At 40.3% G+C, this 23,015-nt stretch overlaps 1 protein-coding gene across 7 annotated transcripts in view; it reads right to left on the bottom strand.

Annotated features, from left to right (window-relative positions):
* ATP6V1H (ATPase H+ transporting V1 subunit H) overlaps positions 1-23,015 on the bottom strand; it is a 167,319-nt gene that overhangs the window by 118,401 nt on the left and 25,903 nt on the right. For 2 of the 7 annotated variants that reach the window (XR_012020195.1, XM_072804616.1), the window contains exons 1-2: positions 8,225-8,478; positions 6,709-6,856 (exon numbers count right to left, since the gene is read on the bottom strand). Coding sequence is in view for 6 of the 7 variants with exons in the window: in XM_072804616.1 (XP_072660717.1) it covers positions 6,709-6,821 (113 nt within the window). In the remaining variant the exon portion in view is untranslated. Of the gene's footprint in view, positions 1-6,708; positions 6,857-8,224; positions 8,480-23,015 lie in introns of those variants that run through there. The other 5 variants (XM_072804612.1, XM_072804615.1, XM_072804613.1 and 2 more) reach the window with 3 other exon arrangements.

The raw sequence follows: 23,015 nt of genomic DNA, 5'->3' as shown, positions 1-23,015 counted from the left end.
GTCCAAAGTCTCACCCTATCCCCTTCCCAGACAAAAAATTCACTTGGTTTTCCACTCCATCAAAACCAAAGCCACTTTATATGAACTTCTACAATCATTGCCTCCAGCATATTCTCATATTCCCTCTGGACTCAGAAAAATGTGATCCTCCTCCTCTCTGAAAAAATAACTTTGCCATCTTGACCCCCCTGTTTTGGCAATCCTCCCACACTATCCTGCTTTCCTCCTACTTCTTTCAGGGGTCCCTTCCTCGAAAATGGCTCTTTGCTCAAGGCTTCTCTCCAGGCTCAATCCTTGGAATCTTGCTTTTCTCTCCCAAATTCTTTCCTTGAGTGAGATTTAAACCGAGAGTTTAGCCTTCTCTCTCTGCCAAACCATTTCCAACTATCTTCCACTTCTTGTCATTTTCACAAATTCAACATCATCACAACTGAACCATCATCGCCTTCCCTTCCAACTCAGCTTAACCTCACAACTAACTCACTCAGCTCATCAACAACTCAAACCCATTTGTCAACCCATTTGACACTACCTTGTAAAAAGACCTATCAGCAAAACAGCCTTGCTAGTTTCTGTGACACTGGATACTTCGGGACATACATCAATCTTTTCAGACTATCAGTATAGTGGGTAAAGTATAGAATTTGCATCAATCTGAGGAAGAGTTCCAACTCCAGTTGTGAAACTTTAGCAGGTCACTACCCCTCTGAGCAACGTTTGCCACACCAGAAAAATGGCAATTATAATACTACCTGCTCTGGTCTGCTGAGCAGTTATGAAAAAATACAAGAAAAAGCACTTGATGGATGTAAGCATGAAGTAAATGTAAGTTTAAAATTAAAAATGTCTTATAATATGCTTTGTCATTCAAATAGCATCAATATATTTTTTAACTCGGTAGTTAAAAAACTGCCCTTCCTCACCCCCTGCCCCCCAAGTATGTTGAGAGACTAGTGTTCCACAAAAGCCCAATTAGGGAAACAATGAATTTGAAGCCAATTTCCCCATACACATAGTTACAGAAATATAGTCCTTTTTCAGATCTGGCTTGGATTGGGTTCCTAGTGGCAAGCCTTGACATGGAGATTGGTGTACAGGCAGTCTACGCAGGCAGCGCTCCCAGGAGACCAGGGATGGAGTGGGGAACACAGAGCGAGGAAGGTAAAGAGCCCAGCAGGAATTCAGGCAAAGTTCTATATCAAACATAACCATTTCTTGACACTCTCTTCCTGAGCTTCCAGATTCTTCTCGTCCTTCTCAGGCCATTCATTAGTGCTCTTCACAGACTCCTTATCTCCTACCCTCTGCCTCAGGTTCTATGGGAGGCTCTCTTCATTTGCACTCCCTGAATCCTCCCTGAGTGCTCCCAGCTAGCCTCTGTGCTGGTAGCTCACAGTCTTCAGCTCCAGCCCAGGCCACCCTGCTGCAGTGCCCACTCACACATGGGGACCTCTCCTCCCACACAGCAAGCACACAGGCACTCCAGACCCTACAAGGACAGAACTGAGATCACTAACATATATCCCTACACACACTCCATCACAGACTGGCTAATGGGATAATGAAATTAACAAAAAAAAAAAAAAAAAAGACACTTTGCCCTGTTATCTTTGTGCCTAAGCACTTCACATACCAAGCAAGAAAAAATGCACTCTGTACCCTAGGATAGACCAAAATAACAAGGTCATCGTGTCCAGTTCTGGCCCCAAAACAAATGCAGTCTTTTTCATAAAACTGAACTTCCCAGCTAAAACAATTGCAGCCCCAAATTTTGCTATGCTGTTATATAAAAGCATATCACAACCTTTGCAGATAGGATAATCATGTGAAAAAATTGTGGTTTTTCTACCATGAAAAAAGTGTACAATGAAGATTACAGTTGGTGACCTTATCATTTTACAGCTTTCTTTTCCATTTAAATAACTGGTTTTTATTTGGTAAGCCAGTCCTTCTCAAGTCTTACTTTCTTGCATTTGTTCTAAGTAACTTTTTCTTTTTTGCTTAAATTCTTTTGTTTCTGAATCTTCCTTTAGCAGTCCCATAACCTACAACTTAGGGACTCTTGTCTCTTTTCTAGAGACCTGCCTGCAACCAGTCCTAACAACCCTTCCACCTAGCATCACTCTCCTCCAGACTTCCCTGCCTCTGGAGTAGCTCAGCCCTCAGGTAATGATCCACTCCTCCCCTACATCCCTCTTACCTACCACCAGCCAGTTTTCTCAAGCACACATCTGACCGCATTACTTTTTTCATATCAGTCAGATTGTGAATTTGTACGGCAGTTCTACCTAGCACCTAGGTAGAAAAACCTGTATTAGCATGTACATGTTATTTTTTTTTAAAGACTTATTTTAGAGAGTGTATGGGCAGGGAGGGCAGAAGGAGAGAGAAAGCAGGCTCCCCACTGAGCTGGGAACCTGATGATCTCAAGACCCTGAGATCATGCCCTGAATCAAAACCAAGAGTCATAGACTTAACCAACTGAGCCACCCAGGCACACTACAGTGAAGGCCTTTCTGAGGCCACCTGTGCAGACACCTGCATGAAGCGAGTTAATGAGCCAAGTAATCTAGGGAGGAACTTCTAGACAGAAGTATAAGTCCAAGGACAGTGGCACAGCAGTAGCTGGAAAGAGCAAGAAAAGCAGAATTGCTGGGTGTTTGTGAACAGGGTTGCATAATCTGATTCATATTTTCAAATGACTGTCACAGAGCTGTAAAGAACTGCTCTTCAATTCCACTTCTGGATATTTATCTCAGGAAAACAAACGCTAATTCAAAAAGATATGTGCACCTCAATGTTTACTGCTGCATGATTTACAACAGCCAAGATGTGGAAGCAGCCTAAGTGTCCACCAACAGACATTTGGATAAGGAAAATGTGGTGTATACATAATGGAATATCATGCAGCCACTCAAAAGGGATGAGAATCTGCCATTTGTACAACATGGATGGACCTAGAGGGTAATATGCCAAGGAAAATAAGTCAGACAGAGACAAAATACTGCACGTTTTCACGTTTCCATTATGTGGGGAAATGAAAATATAAAAACAAACAAAACAGAAACACATTAACAGATACAGAGAACAAGTGGTGACCATAAGAGGAGGGGTGTGAGGGGAAGGGCAAAATACGCCAAGGGGATTAAGAGGTACAAACTTCCAGTTATAAAATAAATAAGTCACAGGGATGAAAAGTACAGCATAGGGAATACAGTCAATAATATTGTTCTAACTTTGTGTGGTGACAGATGGTAACTAGACACACCAAGTGATCATTTCATAATGTATAAAAATATCTAATCACTATGCTGTATTCCTGAAGCCAACATAACACTGTAGTCAATTAAATCAATATTTTTCATTAAAAAAAAAAAAAACAGTTGCTCCAATGAGGAACGGTAAAAGCAGGAACAGCAGGCAAAGGGCTGTAAGAAGAGAGCATGTGGGCAATAATGACAGCTTACATAGAGCAGTGAGTGTGGAGCAAGAAAAATGGTCAGATCCAAGATGGGTTTCGGATACAGAGCTAAAAGAATTTGTCTGGACATGGATGGTTTGGGAAGGGAAGTGTCAAAATGGCTAATAAATTTGGGCCAACAGGGCCAGTGAGGAAACGTGCCACAAACTGTCCTTCAACGGGCAGGAGGGAGCCACACCCAACTACCGGAAGCTCCCCCAGCGGGCCTTCTTCCACAGCTCGTCTCCTCCCCCTAGGGTTTCTCTCACCACAGCTGCAGCTCCTCTGCTTGGACAACTCCTACGAGTATCTTCAGGTGTTCTGTGAAGTCACTCCCAATGCTTCCAGATAATTATTCGTTCCCTGCTTTTGTTATTTGAGAAAACTTCACATTTATCTCCATTTTTAATGCTTCCCAAAAGTTATTATTTAATTTTTTATTTAAAAGTCTGTTTCCTCATTAGATATTAAACACCAGAGGAAGAATGCTATTTTATGATTCTTGTATCCTCAGGATAGTTTTACTAGAGTCCAGCTTGACTAAAAGATAGCCAAGCCCATTCATTTATGTGCTGTCTAGTTCAATTACTAAGAAAAAATTTAACCAAATCTACATACATTTTTAAAACACTGTATTCTCATAACATGTTAAAGTTTGTAAGGAACAGAGCATACTGGCCTTCTGACTTTGGGGGACTCTTTTATCGGAATAAGATGTGATACAGGATTCTCTGAGAATTCATGTGTTGTGGCCATCCCCAATGATTTTTAAGCTCTTTTAGGGCAAGTACAATTCACACCCACCAGTGTCCCCACAACAGTTGGCTCAACAGCAGGCACACAGTAACATTTGGTGAATATATGTGTACAGACATACAGAGAGAGTAGGAAGGTTTTATAAAGAAATGCATGAGATGGACAACGGAATAAAGGACAAAACCACAACTTAGTAGTACAGAGGCCTCGGAAAAGGAAGAACAGAAGAGAAAGCAATTAAAAATCTCCATGAAGGGATCCCTGGGTGGCGCAGCGGTTTAGCGCCTGCCTTTGGCCCAGGGCGCAATCCTAGAGACCCAGGATCAAATCCCACATCAGGCTCCTGGTGCATGGAGCCTGCTTCTCCCTCTGCCTGTGTCTCTGCCTCTCTCTCTCTCAGTGTGCCTATCATAAATAAATAAAAATTTTAAAAAAATTTTTTTAAATCTCCATGAATGAAAAATGTCCCAAATGCCAATGCTAGAGAACTTCTCCAGTCAGCCAGTGCTTTCTTATCAATAACAATATCATTCTATTTAGGTTATAAACAGAGTCAAGCTTTATAAACATGAAACTCCTGTCCTCTAGTCTAAAAACACTCTAGGCTAAAATTAGGAAACAGAGCTTAAAATCCTAATTTCACAGGGGCTTTAAACAATTACACAGATATAGATGAACAGAGAAAACATCAGAAAGTCCCTCCTCGGGGATCCCTGGGTGGCTCAGCGGTTTAGCGCCTGCCTTTGGCCCAGGGCGCGATCCTGGAGACCCGGGATTGAGTCCCACATGGAGCTCCCTGCATGGAGCCTGCTTCTCCCTCTGCCTGTGTCTCTGCCTCTCTCTCTATGTCTCTCATGAATAAATAAATAAAATCTTTAAAAAAAAAAAAAGAAAGAAAGAAAGAAAAGAAAGTCCCTCCTCCTCCTGCCCTTGTGTCCATGGCCCCATTTCAATCCAGTCCCTTAAAGTAGGAATCCTGATTCATTCTAGATTCATTTTCACTCTTATACATTAAATTGATCACTAAGACTTTCTCAAATCTATTCAATTCTATCCATTGCAACACCCTGATACTGCTATAGCCTCACCCTAGCTCTAGCTTTGTTTCCACAAATCCACCCTCTACATTGTCAGTAGAACAATCCAGCCAAAAGGCAATCTGACATCTAACCCCCACCTACAAACAACAGTCATTCCCAATACCTACAACAGTGATTTTAAAACTGTGTTCCTGGGGGAGCCTTTACAATTGGCTACTCTGGCTGTCTCTCCAGCCTCAGCCCTCCCCACTGCCTGCCTCCAAAACATGTGTTATCCCCCACCCAGCATGCTGCTTTTTAATTCCCTACCTTTGACCATCCCCTCCAGGAAAAGAGACCATCTTCTCCTGGAGATAAGATTAGCTGTCCTTTTTCTATCCACTCATGATCCCCTGTGCATCTTTCTACTACCTCAGTTAACAAACTAAATTTAAATTATCTATGTATATATTTGACTTCCCTACTAGATTAATAAGTTTATCTTTTGAAGCTTCGAAACCTAGAAAAATGCCTCAAACTTGAAGGGCAGGCAATAAATGTTTGACGAGTGACTAAATTAACAGAAATAAATGTATCATTTTTGTACATTTTTGTATGTCCCTCTTACAGCAAAGCAAACTGCTAAATATAAAACTAAAGATTCTTCAATTTGTTTTTCAAAATGTATATCCAAATCTTAACTGAGTTTCCTTAATAAGTTACTCTTATAAATATACCAAAATAAATAGATCTGAGGTAAAGTCGGTATGATAAAATATGGTTAAAAATAATTAAACCGTTACTTTACAGATAAATACAGAACACCAGCATGCTAAGTCTTAATGCATACAAGAAAGAAGGGGAAAGAACTACAATTTATTGAGAGTATATTGAACACACTAATGCTTGTATTCAACTGTGTTAATACTTTAAGTACACTATTTAAGCAACAACTCGGAGATATGTATCCCCATTTCACATTTATGTCAATGAACCTCAGAGAAGATAAGATTCACCTACAATTACCAATCTAGTAGATAGAAGAAACACAATTCAACCCAGGTCTTGAAATTCAAACATCCACACTTTTTACTAGTTGTATGAGCCATTCTGCAACACCTCTGTCCCCACATTGCTCACCAAGCCAGTCTGGAAGGTTTTGCCCATTATCCCCTTCCCGCCTAGAGATCCCATGAACATCCCTCTCACATTTCCTACTCATTCAAAAAGTACAATTTTCCAGACAGAAAAGGTCAAAACTGCTCTGAGCAGCTCCACTCCCCAGCTAGAGCCTCAAGCTGTTTCCAGCTCACGACACTGTCTCCCTAGGACAGGTAAGAATTCTAAGGAGGAAGTGTTTTCTTCCACATATATTAGTATTTTTCCAGTATCTCTCTCATAGAAGCATGATCATGAAAAAGACTGATGCAAAAGCACATGATTATCCATGATTCACAGCAAATCGGTACTTACTGAAGATAGGACTGCCAGTTCACTTTGTTTGCACGAACCTCTGCAGCCTTGGCAGCAATAATGTTCGTGGGAACAGCAGCATCCACGGCACCTCGGATATCCATTTTGGTCATCTAAATTTTATGATCTTGGATTTTTTTCAACAGATCTTCAATTTTGATGCAAGGTGAAACCAGAATACCAAATGTTATCATTTTTTTTAACAATTACTACTATCATTATTGTTGTAATTAATATCATCACCTTACTCTCTCTGTACACATTCAACTCAAATACTGAATATCCTACACATTAAATATTAATATAATTATATTCCATATCTTGCCCAATTATGCACCACTCCATAAAGTGTCTTCTAAAGGTTTTTACATTTCCAGGAAAAGTTTTCTTTTTAATTATTGGCACTAATCTTGCGGTAAGATTTTTAAAGTAACACTTTAAGATACTGACATGAGGAGTCATGCTTAAATAAAATAGGCATATGAACAGTTTAAATGTCTATACAACTGGGATCAACTTTCTTCCGACAGAAAAAAATCAAAACTTGTATAGTAAAGACCAATTATTTTATTTACATTTACTAAGCATCATTTTGAAGTGACATATTAAGAAAAAAAACCTACAAGTGCCCTCTAAAATGACTTATTCAAATTAAAAACCCCAAAATGGGAAAGCAATTTCCTCAAAGACAGAGCTTTCTTTTTTCAACCAAAGTTCACGGCATTTTCGAAATCAATTTTGGGAGAAAGTTTTGGAACAGACACTAATTAAAATTTAGATACAACCAACAATGAGTCTGGTCTGAGAGCAAGAACTGACAGTGATGAGCTTTTATGTAATTCTCGTTTCTAAATTTAAGGTAGTTTACGGTGAACTCTTAAGCCTGTCTTTATCTTAGTACAAAATATATAGGTTCTGGTTCACAACACGTAAGTTCACTGCCACAGCCACAAAGAAACTAAAACCATACCCAAAATCCTATTCTGCAACCCCAATGACCTTAGTCGGTTTGGCACTTAATCTCTGCATCTGAGGGTTTGCTGCCTAAACAAGGAAAAGCAATATACACGGGCAGGGCAGAGGTAAAACCGGCTGTGTCTGGGTCAGGCTGGAACCCTGTTCAGCGGATTCAGGCCCAGCGGCCCCCCTGGGGTAGGTGGCGGTGCCTCAGGACCGACGTCTAAGTCACCCAACGACTCGAGCCTTCCGCAGGCCAGGGCCGTGGCCCAATCCCGGGGAAACACACTTTCCCCGTCCCCCTCCTCTCCTCTGCCCGCCCCTCCCATCCCCTGCCCCGCAGGAAAGCAGCCCCGGGTCCGTAAACCCGCTTGAGGCCCGGAAGGGAAGAAATCTGGACCCGCCGGGCGGGAGGGCGGCTGGCGGGGCCCGCGCGGCGAGCAACCAGCACGCACCGGAGAAGCCGGGCAACCGCAGGGGCCGCCTCCCTCGGCCCCCGCCAAGGGACAAGAGGCGGGTGCGGCCTCACTTGGCAAGCCCCGGGGACGCTGCAACTCACCCAGCCGCCGCGGGGAGGACGCTGCGGTCCAGGCCGTGGGGGCCGCCGCCGGCTGAGGCCCCGAGTCGGTGTCGAGTTGGCGTCTCCGGCCCGGAACCGAGGTCTGAGCGGCGGCGTGAGCCACGGCCCCCGGGAGGTGCAGAGCTTCCCGCACCCAGGGGACGCTGAGGGCGCCACAGGCAGAAGGAAGCAGGAGCAGGAGCGGCCGCAGGAGGATGACAGGAGCCTCGGTCACGTGCCCAGAGCCACGTGACGAGCCGGAAGCCGGAAGCCGGAAGCTCCGAAGCGGCCCGCGGGGCCCTCCTGCGTGTAGGGGTCCTGGCGGCCCGGGCGGCGGGTGGGGGCCTCCAGCCCCAGGCAGAGGCAGGCCGAAGCTCGTTTATCGAGACCGTCATTCTTTCGATATGTTTAATGCTTTTCAACAGATTGACTTCACGGGGACCTAACGGCTCAATGGAGCAGGGGCTCTTACAAGGATTTTAAGGGTAAAACTGATGCCGAGAAGTGGATCACGAAAGTGGTCTTCCCGTCGGTTTGCAGGCTTAGCAAGTAATGTGCTGCATGTAGTATTTGCTGTTACATCAAAGTCTTCGTGTTTGCCGAAAATGCAGATTTGACAACTCTGACTTGAGCGGGGATTGCCCCAGTTCAGGCCTCAACTAGGCTCCTTGTCCTAAATGATAATGAGTAACGCTACTCGGTGCTACACCCTGTGGGCAGTCTCGTAAATGTAACATCACGTTTTTGTTTTTAAGATTTATTTATTCATGAGAGACACAGAGAGAGGCAGAGACACAGGCAGAGGGAGAGGCAGGCTCCCAGCAGGGGGCCCGACGGGGGACTCGACCCAGGACCCGGGGATCACACCCCGAGCGAAGGAAGGAGCGGGAGGAAGGCCGAAGCCAACCGCGGAGCCACCCACCCAGGCGACCCTAACACGTTTTTGCTGACCAGCACTGAAAGGGATTTATAAGTAGAACCAACACATTTCTACTAAAAATGTTACGTTTCAGTCAAGTTTTAAACCCTAGGAGTAAACACATAGCATATAATTTATTATTTTTCTATTGCTGTTTTAACAAATTACCACGTTTATTCTTTTACAGTTCTCTAGGTCTATAGCATGACATGGGTCTCAGTCCGTTTCCCTGTCTCCTCCAGTTGCTAAAAGCTGCCCGCATTCCCTGGTCAACGTCCTCTTTCCTCCACCTTCAAAGTCAGCAACGTCACAGCTCCCTGCTCCCTCTCAACACGGCTGAGAAGGGTTCTCTGATTTTATGGGCTGATTAGATTAGATCCACCTGGATAATACAAGCAACTCTCCCCACCTCAAGGTCCTTAACCTTAACCACATGCACACATAACCTTGTTTCCCTTTTGCCGTGTAAGTTAACATATTCAAAGGCTCCAGAGGTCAGAACACAGACATCTTTAGGGGACCATTATTCTGCCTATCACAAACACAGAGGCAAGGATACACATTATGTAACTGGTTAAGTAAACATACAGAGGAGCCCTGCATGATATCCACATTTAATTTCTAAAATAATTTTTTTTTAAAGCTCAACCTAATACTGCAAAATGTTAACCTTTTAAAATCTGAATAATATACATGTTCTTTTTATTTATGTTCTTTTTATTTATTTATTTATTATGTTCTTTTTATTTATGTTCTTTTTATTTGGAATTTTGTTTTAATAAATTTGATGCTATGGATTAAGTCCATTTACATGTGAAAGTCTGGCCTAAATTAATGTGGGACTTGCTGATTAGAAAATTGTGAGGTTAGAATTTTTAAACATGATTGCAGGTACTAACCACAATAAGAGTAAAAAAAAAAATTGTTAACAAAGCTATAGGTCACAAAACTGTTTAAAATATTAACTATAATATTTTATAGTTTTATAAGTAAACTATTTATCAATGTTTCAGTTTCTGGAAGTGGGAAAATAACCCTCTCAGGAGTCTTTGAGACTATGTGGGACTCTCGGGCTTACTACAATGACTAGGGATGGAGTGTTGCTGGCATTTGGTACACAGGGACTAGGGATGATAAGAGCTGGGAAGGGATACCAGCACAGTACCACACACAAGGCATTTTCCAGCCAAAAATGTCAGTAGTGCTCCTATGGAGAAAGCGGGATGATGACTAACTCTATATGATCAAGCTGTCATTGCAAATATGAAAGCATATTCTAGGCTGTGATAGGAATACATGGCCTTACCATTACAGAATGACATCATTTTTGTGCATCTGAACACTAAGAGGCACTGACAGAAAGAATAGCATATCTACCCAGATGTTACATGTGTACACACCATAACCAAGCAAACAAACTTCCGGAAATCCCTGCTATAAAACTCAGCATAATAAAAAAAAAAAAAATCAGCATAACCATGCAAAGATAAATACACAGGATTTTCAGTGCAATATTTTTTATAGTAGAAAAAAATAGAAAATTTTGTCAGGTCAGGTTGCCCTAACAAAATGGCAAAGATTGAGTGGCTTAAACAATAGGATGTTATTTCTCAGTTCTGGAGGCTGGGAGTCCAAGATCAAGGTGCTGGCCATTTTGGTTAGGTGAAGTGTCTCCCTGGCTTGTAGATAGCCACCTTCTCACTGTGTCCTCACATGGTGGGGAGAGAGAGTGTGTGTGTGTTCACAAGGTATTGGTCATTCACCAGAACTGGTGAATTTTACCATCTTGTCGGGGGGGGGGGGGGCGTATTTTTTTTTTATTCCTATAAATATTCTTGAGTTTTGTTCCAGGACATACTTATGTCACCCACAGTTTAATCCTTTTGGGTCCTGCTTTTAAGCTTTGTTAGAACTAAAGCAATGTATCATCTAGGATTAATTTTCCCCAATACTGAAGCAAAACCCTCTGAGTTCTGAATATCTAATACCTTGTGAGTTGTAAGTGTTCCCACTCTGGCCTTTTGAGAACAGGTGCTAACCCCAGCCTTTTATAAGCTATAAGTATTGTTTCTTCTATCCTTTGGATGGTTCTTTCCCCAGCCTCAACTAGTCTCCTTATATGAGTACACTGATTAGCACTCAGCTGAACATTCAAGGGGGGCTCTTTAGGGGTGCCTGGGTGGCTCAGTTGCATAAGAGTCTGTCTTCAGCTCAGGTCATGATACCAGGGTCCTGGGATCAAGCCCGAAAGTCCTGGGATTCAGCCTCAAGTCAGGCTCCCTGCTCAGTGGGGAGCCTGCTCCTCCCTCCTGCTTGTGTTCTCTCTCACACTCTCTCAAATAAACAAATAAAATATTTTTTAAAAAGAGGAGCCCTTTGGAGATCCCCCAAAGTCTCACTCTCTGCAGCTCTTCCTCACCGGTACCCTGCCCTAGGAACTCTACCAACTGTGGCCTCTCCAAACTCCCTGCTCCATCTCTTCACCTCAGGGAGACCACCATTCCCTACCTGGATTCCCATCCCTAAGCAGAGCCTGAAAACATTCTCAAAGCAGTAAGCCATGGCATCCATTTGTTTCCTGCCTCTTGGGGGTTGGTGCCCTTCATTGCTGACATCCAATGTCTTGAGTACTGAGTAGTTTTGTTTTTTTCATATACTTAGTCGAGTTTTTTAGTTGCTTTAGTTGGAAGAGTAAATTCATCTAGTCATTCTGCCTTGGCCAAAAGCAAAAGTCTGGGTGTTTCCTTTTGAAAGAAAACATAAGAGAAAAAGCTTTCATAGAAAGAGAGGAAGTGGGCAGCCCTGGTGGCATAGCGGTTTAGTGCCGCCTGCAGCCTGGAGTGTGATCCTGGAGACCTGGGATCGAGTCCCATGTTGGGCTCCCTGCTTGTGTCTCTGCCTCTCTCTCTGTGTGTGTCTGTCATGAATAAATAAATAAAATCTTTTTAAAAATAAAGCAAGTATTGGGATCCCTGGGTGGAGCAGCGGTTTAGCGCCTGCCTTTGGCCCAGGGCACGATCCTGGAGACCCAGGATCGAATCCCACATCAGGCTCCCGGTGCATGGAGCCTGCTTTCCCCTCTGCCTGTGTCTCTGCCTCTCTCTCTCTCTCTCTCTCTCTCTCTGTGAATATCATAAATAAATTAAAAAAAAATAAAGCAAGTATTTTTTAAAAAGAGAGGAAGCATAAAGTAATCATGCACTAATAAATTCCCAAAAGCAGAAGGTATTAGTATTTTCTTAAATTAGCAAAATATTTCCTGCTTTATTTCCAGCCCTAAAGGTAAATGATAAGTTAAGCTTTCATCAAAATGTATTCAGTTTTTTTCCTCTTAAAATGACCCTCCTTTGAAAAGCATATGACAAAGTACAATACCCATTCATAATAAAATCTCTCAACAAAGTAAGTCCAGATAGAACATATCTCAACATAATAAAGGCCATATATGAAAAACTCACAGCAAACATCATACTCAATGGGGAAAAACTGAGAGCTTTTCCACTAAGATCGGGTACAAAACAAGGATATCCACTCTCACCACTTTTATTCAACCCAGTACTGGAAGTCCTGAGCACAGCAGTCAGACAATAAAAAGAAATAACAAGCATCCAAATCAGTAAGGAAGAAGTCAAAATTTCACTATTTGCAGGTGACATGATACTCTATATATAGAACACCCAAAAGACTCCACCAAAAGACTGCTAGAACTGATAAGCAAATTCAGTAAAGTTGCAAGATATAAAATCAATGTGCAGAAATTTGTTGCATTTCTATACACCAATAATGGAGCAGCAGAAAAAGAAATTAAGAAAACAATCCCATTAACAGTTGCACCAAAAATAATAGGATATCTAGGAATAAACCTAACCCAAGAGGTGAAATACCTGTATTCTGAAAACTATAAAACATTAATAAAAGAAACTGAAGATGACACAAGGAAATGTTCAGGCTTGGAAGAATAACTATTGTTAAAATTTCCATATCATCCAAAGCAAACTACACATTTAATGCAATCCTAATTAAAATACCAACAGCACTTTTTCCAGAGCTAAAACAAGCAATCCTAAAATTTGCTTGGAACCACAAAAGACCTCGAATAACCAAAGCAATCTTGAAAAAGAAAAGCAAAGGTGGAGGCATAACAATTCCAGAGTTCAAATTATATTACAAAGCTGTAGTGATCAAGACAGTATGGTACTGGAACAAAAATAGACAATTCAAAGGACAGAGTAGAAAAACCCAGAAATGAACTCACAACTATATGGTCAATTAATCTTCAACAAAACAAGAAAGATATCCAATGGAAAAAAAAAAAAAGACAGTCTCTTCAAAAATGATGTTGGGAAAACTGGACAGCAATATGCAAAAGAATGAAACTAGACCACTTTCTTAGCCTGTACACAAAAATAATCTCAAAATGGATTAAAGCCATAAAAATCTTAGAAGAGAGCACAGCAGTGATGTCTCTGACATCAGCTGCAGCAACATTTTTCTAGATAGGTCTCCTGAGGCAAAGGAAATAAAAGCAAAAATAAACTATTGGGACTACCTCAGAATAAAAACCTTCTGCACAGTGAAGGAAACAATCAACAAAACTAAAAGGCAACCTACGGAATGGGAGAAGATATTTGCAAATGACATATCCAAGAAAGTGTTAGTATCCCAAACCTATAAAGAACTCATCAAACTCAACATCCAAAAACAAATATTCTAATTAAAAGTTGGGTGGAAAAAAAATAAAAAATAAAAGTTGGGTGGAAGACATGAATAGACATTTCTCTAAAGACATCTTCAACAGACACATGAAAATATGCTCAAAATGACTCATCATCATGGAAATATAAATCAAAACTACAGTGAGATATCACTTCACACCTGTCAGAATGGCTAAAATTAACAACACAAAACAACAGGTGTTGGCTAGAATGTGGAGAAAGGGGAGCTCTCATGCACTGTTGGTGGGAATGCAAACTGATGCAGCCACTGTGGAAAACAATATGGAGTTTCCTCAAAAAGTTCAAAATAGAACTACCCTACAATCCAGCAATCATACTACTGGGTATTTACCCAAAAATTACAAAAATACTAATTCAAAGGGATACATGTACCCAATGTTTCTAGCAGCATTATTTACAATGGCCAAGGTATGGAAGGAACCCAAGTGTCCATTCACAGATGAATGGATAAAGAAGATGTGATAGATAGATAGATAGATGATAGATAGATAGATAGATAGATAGATGATAGATAGATAGATAGATAGATGATAGACAACAGAATATTATTCAGCCAAAAAAATAAAATCTTGCCATTTGCAACAACACAGATGGAGCCAGAAAGTATAATGCTAACCAAAATAAGTCAGGGAAAGACAAACACTGTATGATTTCAGTCATATATGGAATTTAAGAAAACAAATGAGCAAGGGCAAAAAAAAAAAAAAAAAAGAGTGAGAGAGAAAGATAAATGAAGAAGCAGGCTCTTAATTCTAGAGAACAAACTGATGATTTCCAGATGGGAAATGGGCAGAGGGGAGGAGTGAAATAGGTGATGGGGATTAAGGACAGTAGGTGTTGTAAGGACCACCGGGTGTTGTATGGAACTGTTGAATCACTATATTGTACACCTGAAACTAATATAACACTGTATGTTAATTATACTGGAATTTATATGGATAGATTATAGATAGATAAGATAGATAGATATTTTAAATAGCTAAATACCAGTAAAAATATGGCCCTCCTTTGGTCCTCCTCCAACATTCTGAGTTTTCTCCTGTCATCATTATCTTAATTCCACATTTATAGGGAAACTAGTTTCCACTATTGAGATATAAAATATAGATCTCACTGCCTCTGATATTGGAAGAAATCCTCTTGCAATTCATGTCATGGTGGGTACCTAAAGGACAAAGATTGGATGTGGAGTTCTGGAATTTAAACAATGTAGTATTATAAATCATGAAATATTGTAAATCATTATAAATAAAAAATTTCTGAGAAAAATAAGGATTTGAACTATACATCTGATAAAACAAATACCAAAATCTTCCCTTTTATCACTTTTGTAGCTTAGTTATGGGATGTGGGTTGCTATGTGACCAAAGGTAAAATAGGACAAAATTGAAATGTATTCTGTACTGTGCCCAGAGTTTCATGTACAATATCCACATAAAGCTTCTTTCTGTAAGTCAGTTTGAAAGCAAGACAACCAATTCCCTCCTAATGCCTACTGGTATCAAAAAGTTAGCAAAATATATTTGAGCAAAACTTATCTCTATTTTCTGAAGGCAGTCCTGGAAGTCTAACTACAAGAGACCTGTTGTTGCCTGCCAGTCACATGGACATGTTCAGTTTGAAATTTATATGAAATACCTAGGTGGAAATGTCAAGGAATCACTTAAATCAGTTTTCTAAATTTCAGGATGGCGTCTGGACTGGAGATATCATGTGGATATCGTCAGTGTGGAGGACAACATTCCAGGCTTGAGAATGGATGCAGTCAGCCAAGAGTATGAAGTGAAGGAGGCCAAAGGCAGAGTCCTAAAGACATACTATTTATGGATCAAGAAGAGGAAAAAGAATAATGAAAAGAAGTTTCCAGATAGATTGGGGGGGGGGTGGAATCTATGGAAGACTGACAACATTAAGAGGACAGAAGTTTCAAAACAGAAGGAATGGCTTACCATGTAAGATGCTACAGGCAGGTCATGTGAACAAGGACAGAAAAAGGACCAAAATATCCCCTTACTAGGATGTGACTTCTGGCATTGGTGACAGAAATCTCAAGACAGGCTGAAGTATATTCACAGTTTTATAGAACTCTTTAAAAGCTGAAATTAACAGTCTTTATACATGATCAGAGCCACTCATTTAATTTGCCTGGTATGATTATATTCCAATACCCAATCTTTTAACTTCTCTTATATATTTCAAGGAGCTATCTGGACTATTCGCTTCCTAAAATTTTATGAAGATGACTTCTCACTATCACCAGTTAAATGTATTTATTCATCAGCCGGGTTTCAAAGCAAACCGAGTAGAGAAATCAAGAATTTTTTTCAATTTATTCATTCAGAATTTCTTCCCTGAGGCACTCAGATAAACTGGGTTTTCACTCACCCACCCCAACACATGTTTCCTCATTATTTTGTTAGCTCTGATGCTGAAAAGGGGTCCAGGGCTCAGGGCCAATGCATGTCTTCATCTTCAAAATACTTTTTAAATATCATACTTCAAGATATCACAAAAATAAATGTTAAATGTCATTTTACAAAAAGGTGTTTAATGTCTTTGGTAGATCTAGGAATTATTCAAAGTGCAGCATATGCCGTATGTATATTTTTGGTCAGAATAGAGAAAATAATAAACAGAACTCTCACAGCAGGTGAGAGTACCATGGGGAATTTTCATATTTCAATGAATTAACCAAAAATTAAACTTGACAAAAACCAAGTAATTCAATTTGAAATATTTTGATTATAATAAAATGTCTTCTATTAATACATGTAAACAAAGGATATAAGAAGCTGTCATTTTTACAAATAGTTGAAAACACTAGTTTTATTCATTGTAAAGCTGTGAGGAGATAGAAAGAAGTTTTATTCTATCATAACTTTCTTATAAATTGAGTCTTAAAATATCTAAGTTTCATATCAATATGTCAAGAGTACAGATGCTAAGAAGAAGAAATTAAAAAGAATAATTTAAAAATTGAATTTATTTTTATTCTGGGGGAACGTTAAAAACTCAGACATAACAAGTTAAGCCACTGGTACAGAATTGATTTGTATAGCTATTGTTATGGGCTGAATTGTGTTTTTCCCCTCAAAGTTCATATGATGATGTCCCAATCCCCAGGACCTCAAAGCTTGACTGTATTTGGAGGTACAGTCTCTAAAAAGGTGATTAAGGTAAAATGGGGCCATTAGAGTGCGTCCTACTACAATATAACTGGTGTCCTTCTAAAAAGAAGAGATTAGGACATAAACATTAGTGAAGAATACGTACCACCTCCCTATTGCCCGGGAGAACAAAATCCAGACTTCCTGGTCTAGCATTAAGTGCAATATGGACCCAACGCCATTACTTGCCTTGGGGTCTAATCCAACTATTATCACAAGCTTATTAGACCAGATGAGTTTTGTGTCCTCTCCTTCACTCCACCTCTTTCCCCATACCAGGAATGCCCTGTTGGCTGTGCTGTGCTAATCACCCATACCCATCAATCGAGGCCCAGCCCATGTTATAGCCCTACCTATAACACTATCTGTATAACACTATCTGTATCATTCAGCTACTACTTAATCTAATACTTAAGTGCTAAAAGTTTTAAGTCGGATTCCATACTGACTTTTAATAGCTTTTTCTCCAAATACACTTTTCTTTAAAACAGAAAATTATTAAACCTAAATTTCTACGGACTCTATCTACACTGTCAATGCTTCCTTCCCTGGTAATTTTCTCCTTTTTAATCACTTCCAGTACTTCCAGACCTTGTGCTCCCAATGGAAACCGGGGGATAATATTGTTGTCTCCAAGATGGCAAAATGGTCCTTAAGGTTAAGAAAACCATAAACAATACAATGGTCTGTGACCCATAATAAGCATATCTGCCAAAATTTTCTTGGTATTTAACTTGTTAGGGAGAAACTAAACTCACTTTAAATTTTAGTTAAATTCTTTTTTCTCCTCTGGATTGGGCAAAAATGAAGTAACTGTTGAGAAACACTGCTTCAGACTAAGAAAAGGATTTCTCACTATATCAGTTTCCCAGGACTAGTGTACCAAGTTATCACAAACTTGAGTACTAAAAAAAAAAACTCCAGAAGTTTCAGAAATTTATTCTTTTCCATTCTGGAGGCCAGAAGTCTAAAATCCAGGTGTCAGCAGGACTGTGCTCCCTCCCAAGGCTGTAGGGTAGAATCCAATCTTTGCCTCTTGCAGCTTCCAGTGCCTGCTACATCCCAATCTCCACCTTCACCTCCGTGCGTTATGAGGACCTTGTCACTGGATTTAGGACCCACCTGGATAACTGAAGATGATCTCCTCATCTCAAGATCCTTAATTATATCTGCAAAGACCTTTTCTAAATAAGGAAACATCTACAAATTCCTAGGATTTAATGTCGATATATCTTTTAGAGACCACCAATCAGTTACTATCCTGAAAAATACAGATCCTAATTATAAGGAGGCATAGGGTAGGAAACAGCACCGCCAAGTGTTGCCTGGATGGCTGCCTGAAGCCCCAATTTGTTAAGAGCACGTGGTCAGCCAGTTGGTCCTCAACAGTTCGTAATGTAATAGGCTATTGTAAAAAGAAGGCCATTAGACCCAGATGGCTGTAATGCCTGGGTAGCCTACATAAGCAAGCCAAAAAAAACCTAAGCCAGAGTCAATGCCTGTAAATGCATTTGCATCCCAGAAGACAAAATTTAAGAGGAACCAAAAACAGCCAACTAGGTTTTCTGAAATGAGGCACCTGCTTAAGCTGTGGCCAATCAAATCATTTCCTTGCTTTGCTTCTGCATCCACTCTGTTAAATCCTTTTCCCTAACTCCTCCTCGCAGAGTGCGCCTAACTACTCTCAGTTTGGCACTGCCTGATGTGAATCCATGTCTGCTCAAATAAACTCTTCAGCTTGTCTTTTCAAAGTTCTGTGTTAGAAACAGGACCCCAAGGAAAACTTTGATGGGTCTCAGGGAGCATTTGGGCACAGGCACCCGCCGAGCACTCTGTGCCCACATCTTTCTTTGAGGGTGCAGAAAGTTCCTCTCATATCTGAGCTCTGCAGCTTTTGCACTGTGAGCTCTCCAGCTTTATTTGAGCATTTCTTTTTTTCCAGACTGAGTCCAGAGTTGGTGCTAGTCTGACTTAAACTGGTCTGGGTCCATTGTGGGGCCTCCAGTAGGTAAAATTCTGTTTTAAATGGAAAAAGGGAGAGAGCAAAACAAAATGGTTCCTCTAAGCCCAGAGTCTGGGACTCCTCCATCTAGGATTTTGTCTGAGTATATATAGAAAAATTATGAGCCCAGAACCTGTTTGTCTGAACAAGTGGATGAAATTTACCAAAGATAATCTTGAATAACATTGGCCACACTGGGAACTTTTAATGTAGATAAGTTTATCCATTTATAAGGCGCCCTAAAGACAAAAAAAGGGGGGGGGTACCAAACTTCCCAAAAATAATAGAATACATCTTTCAGTTGGTATGCAGAAGGTCCTAAGAGACTAAATGAATTTAAAATGGCCTCTTTAAAAATTTCTTTACAGAAAGCAAATGAAGGGACGCCTGGGTGGCTCAGTGGTAGAGCATCTGCCTTTGGCTCAGGACGTGATTCCAGTCCAGGGATCGAGTCCCAATTCGGGCTCCCTGCAAGGAGCCTGCTTCTCCCTCTGTCTGTGTCTCTGCCTCTCTCTGTGAGTCTCTCACGAATAAACAAAATCTTTAAAAACAAAACAAAAAGCAAATGAAAAGATCATTAAGTCTCTACAAATATTAGTAAAAGGCTTTAAGCAACAGAACAAGTAATCTTAACTTATTCCAGCTGCCAGAAACACAATTCCAATCCAACAGTTCTTTTAGAAACTAGCAAGTTTTGTATTATACTTGCCTCATGGCTACAATTTAAAAAGTGTCTGCTGTATATTTATTTGTGTCTATACATGTGTTATATATAGATGTGCAATTTTTCTATTTAGATGGTAATTTTAATGTTAAATTTTAACAAAATTTGTAAAAGAACTCTTTAATTGGCTTAAAGAAAAATAAAGTATTTACATAAATTAAGTATTCTCTCAGAAATACCGAAACTAACCCAAATGTAGTTCAAGTTCACATGATCTTTGATAATCTTTGATATATAAAAGCTAGTCTAAGTTTGGTTGGCTTAATTAAAACACTCATGCCTTCAGAGTTATCAACATTAAATATAATGCAGACATACAACTTCAATTCTACCTAGGTTTACTAGTCAAATAAGCTGATATTATGGCTGTCACAAAATATTTCAGCAATCAAAATAACTTGAGATGATCACTCAAGTGAATTTTTCAGGAGTAATCTAAAAATAATTGTTAGGAACAAGTGCACTGAATAGATATAAGTAAAAGTTTATAAATGGACTTTTCAATAATAATTACGTTTTATGTTCTATCTACTTAAAAGTTGTCTCTCAAGAGTCTTAAAAACATGCTTGTAGTCCTCAGCAGGACATCAGATGGTCTTATCTGAGCTGGGAGAAAGAGAAACAAGATGAACAAGATGAATAACAAAAACCTTCCACAAACTGACATCAATAACCTATAAGTTTCACAGTGAAACAACTTAACCCTGATAGTGACCAAGGGTGGCACTAATACCAATTTTTTGGTCAATCCATCATATATGAGAAAATAACCAAAAGGGGGAATTGTTAAAGTAATTAACCTGGGGGCCATTAGACTGAGCTGCCTCTAATGCCTTGGTAGACTGTGTAACCCAGAGTCAATTCTTGTAAATGCACTTGTACTGTAGACAATGACACTAAACAGTCACAAACTGCCACCTAGACTTTCCCAAATTAGTCAACCCACTAAGCTGTAGGCCATCAAATAACTTCTTTGCTCTGCTTCCACATCTGTTCTTTACAAGCCTTTTCACAAGCTCCTGTCAAGCACTTTCACTTTGGTGCTGCCTGGTTCAAATTGATATTAACTCAAATAAACTCTTGAAAAATGTTAACAATCCTCAGTTTATCTTTCAATGTTATGAAATTAATGTTTGTGTTTCCCTCAAAATCCATGTATTGAAGCCCTAACCCCCCATTGTGATGGTATTTGAAAATGGGGCCTTCAGGAGGTAATTAGGGTTAGGTGGGCTCCAGATTTGCTATTTAGAAATGACACAAGGGGGACGCCTGGATGGCTCAGTGGTTGAGCATCTGCCTTCGGCTCAGGTGTGATCCCTGGGTCCTGGGATCATGTCCTGCATTGGGCTTCCTACGGGGAGCCTTACTTCTCCCTCTGCCTATGTCTGTCTCTGCCTCTCTCTCTGTTTGCCTCATGAATAAATAAATAAAATCTTTACCAAAAAAAATGACTCAAGGGAGGAGCACCTGGGTGACTCGGTAAGTCAAGCATCTGCCTCCGGCTTAGATCATGATCCCGGATCCTGGGATCAAGCCCTGAGTTGGGCTCCCTGGCATTGGTCTCCCTGCTCAGCAGGGAATTTGCTTCTCTCTCTGCCTCTGCTGCTACCCCCTGCTTGATCTCTCCCTCTCAAATAGATAAAATCTTTTTTAAAAATAACACAAGGGAAATAAGATAAAACTACATCAACAGAAGAAAAATAATACTAATAATTAATGTGTTCTTTAAATCAATGTCCCATATGTTTAACTTTTTTCACTAGAATAGGATCATATTATGTTTGAGAGAATATACCACCTAGAAGTGATCAGAAGTTGCAAAAAAAAAAAAAAAGAAGTGATCAGAAGTAGAAAAAATACATAATTTCAAAGGAATTTCTTCAGCCTAAAACAGAAAATGTTATGAACATCATCATTTCCAATCTTTTCCTTCCAAATGTGGATTAAACTTACATTTGCCCATGGAGATAAAGGAGATCCAGCCAACAGAAATCTTATTCTAAAAGATGATTTCGGGATCCCTGGGTGGCGCAGCGGTTTAGTGCCTGCCTTTGGCCCAGGGCTCGATCCTGGAGACCCGGGATCGAATCCCACGTCAGGCTCCCAGTGCGTGAAGCCTGCTTCTCCCTCTGCCTGTGTCTCTGCCTCTCTCTCTCTCTCTGTGTGACTATCATAAATAAATAAAAATAAAAAAAATAAAATAAAAAATAAAAGATGATTTCACATGACATACTTATTGCCCCTAGTAAACATTATGCTACCAGCCTACCTTCAGTTGGGTGAGGACTTTGAGAAGTTTTTGCTGCTCAGTGAATAAAATATTAATTTAATGGAAGAATGGTTTTTCCAATATCTTTCATACAGTAGACATTTGTAAGAAGCTGACTTACTTTGACCTGACAGTAACTCTGGGTATGGACACATGACATCTTTACAAAGTCCTCTAACCAACTATCCTAACAGCCTCTGCATTGGTACTACCAAAGTAGATCTAATATCAATAACAAAGGATTTCACTTATTTGTGATACCAGTGCCCTAAATTCCTATGGCAATCGAGCTTTAGGATTTTCCAGGTCAAGTCTATTATACTTGTCCACTGGCCCCATAATGACAATCTCCCACAATTTAAAAATATGGTCACTGTGGTAGCAGCTTCTAAAGTGGCTCTTAGTAATCCCGCCTACCAGTGACTCCTGCCTTTCTCTGATCCTCTCTCCTTGAGTACTGAGTTTCTTCTAAGGAACAGAATACAGCAAAGGGAAAAGGACTGTCACTTATGAGCTGAGGTTACAAAAGACCATGACTTTCATCTTACTTGCATTCTGTTGGGTCGTTCTCACTTGTTCACACAGATGAAGCAAGCTGCCAGGTGGTAAACTGCCCCACGGAGAGCCTGATATGGCAGGAACTGAGGGCAGACTCTAGTCAGCAACCAGTAAGGAACGGGGCCCTTAGTCCACTTGCATTTGAGGAACTAAATCCTGGCAACAGCTATGTGAGTGAGCCTAGAAGTGACTCCTTCCCCAGTTGAGCCTTGAGATGACTACAGCTCCAGCTGGCACCTTGACTCAGCAGTGGTTTTTGAGCCAGAGGATCTGCAGCCAGCTCCTGTTACAGTCAGATAATAAATGTTATTTTAAACCGCTAAGTTGTAGAATACTTGTTATGCAACAATAAATAACTAATACAGTCACGGCAGCCAAGGTAATAATAATAACAGCAAACATATAGCAAGAGTTTA

Source organism: Canis lupus, chromosome 28, assembly GCF_048164855.1.
Source record: "Canis lupus baileyi chromosome 28, mCanLup2.hap1, whole genome shotgun sequence".
In the NCBI taxonomy this organism is placed as follows: domain Eukaryota; kingdom Metazoa; phylum Chordata; class Mammalia; order Carnivora; family Canidae; genus Canis; species Canis lupus.
This window is presented reverse-complemented; position numbering and strand designations above follow the sequence as displayed.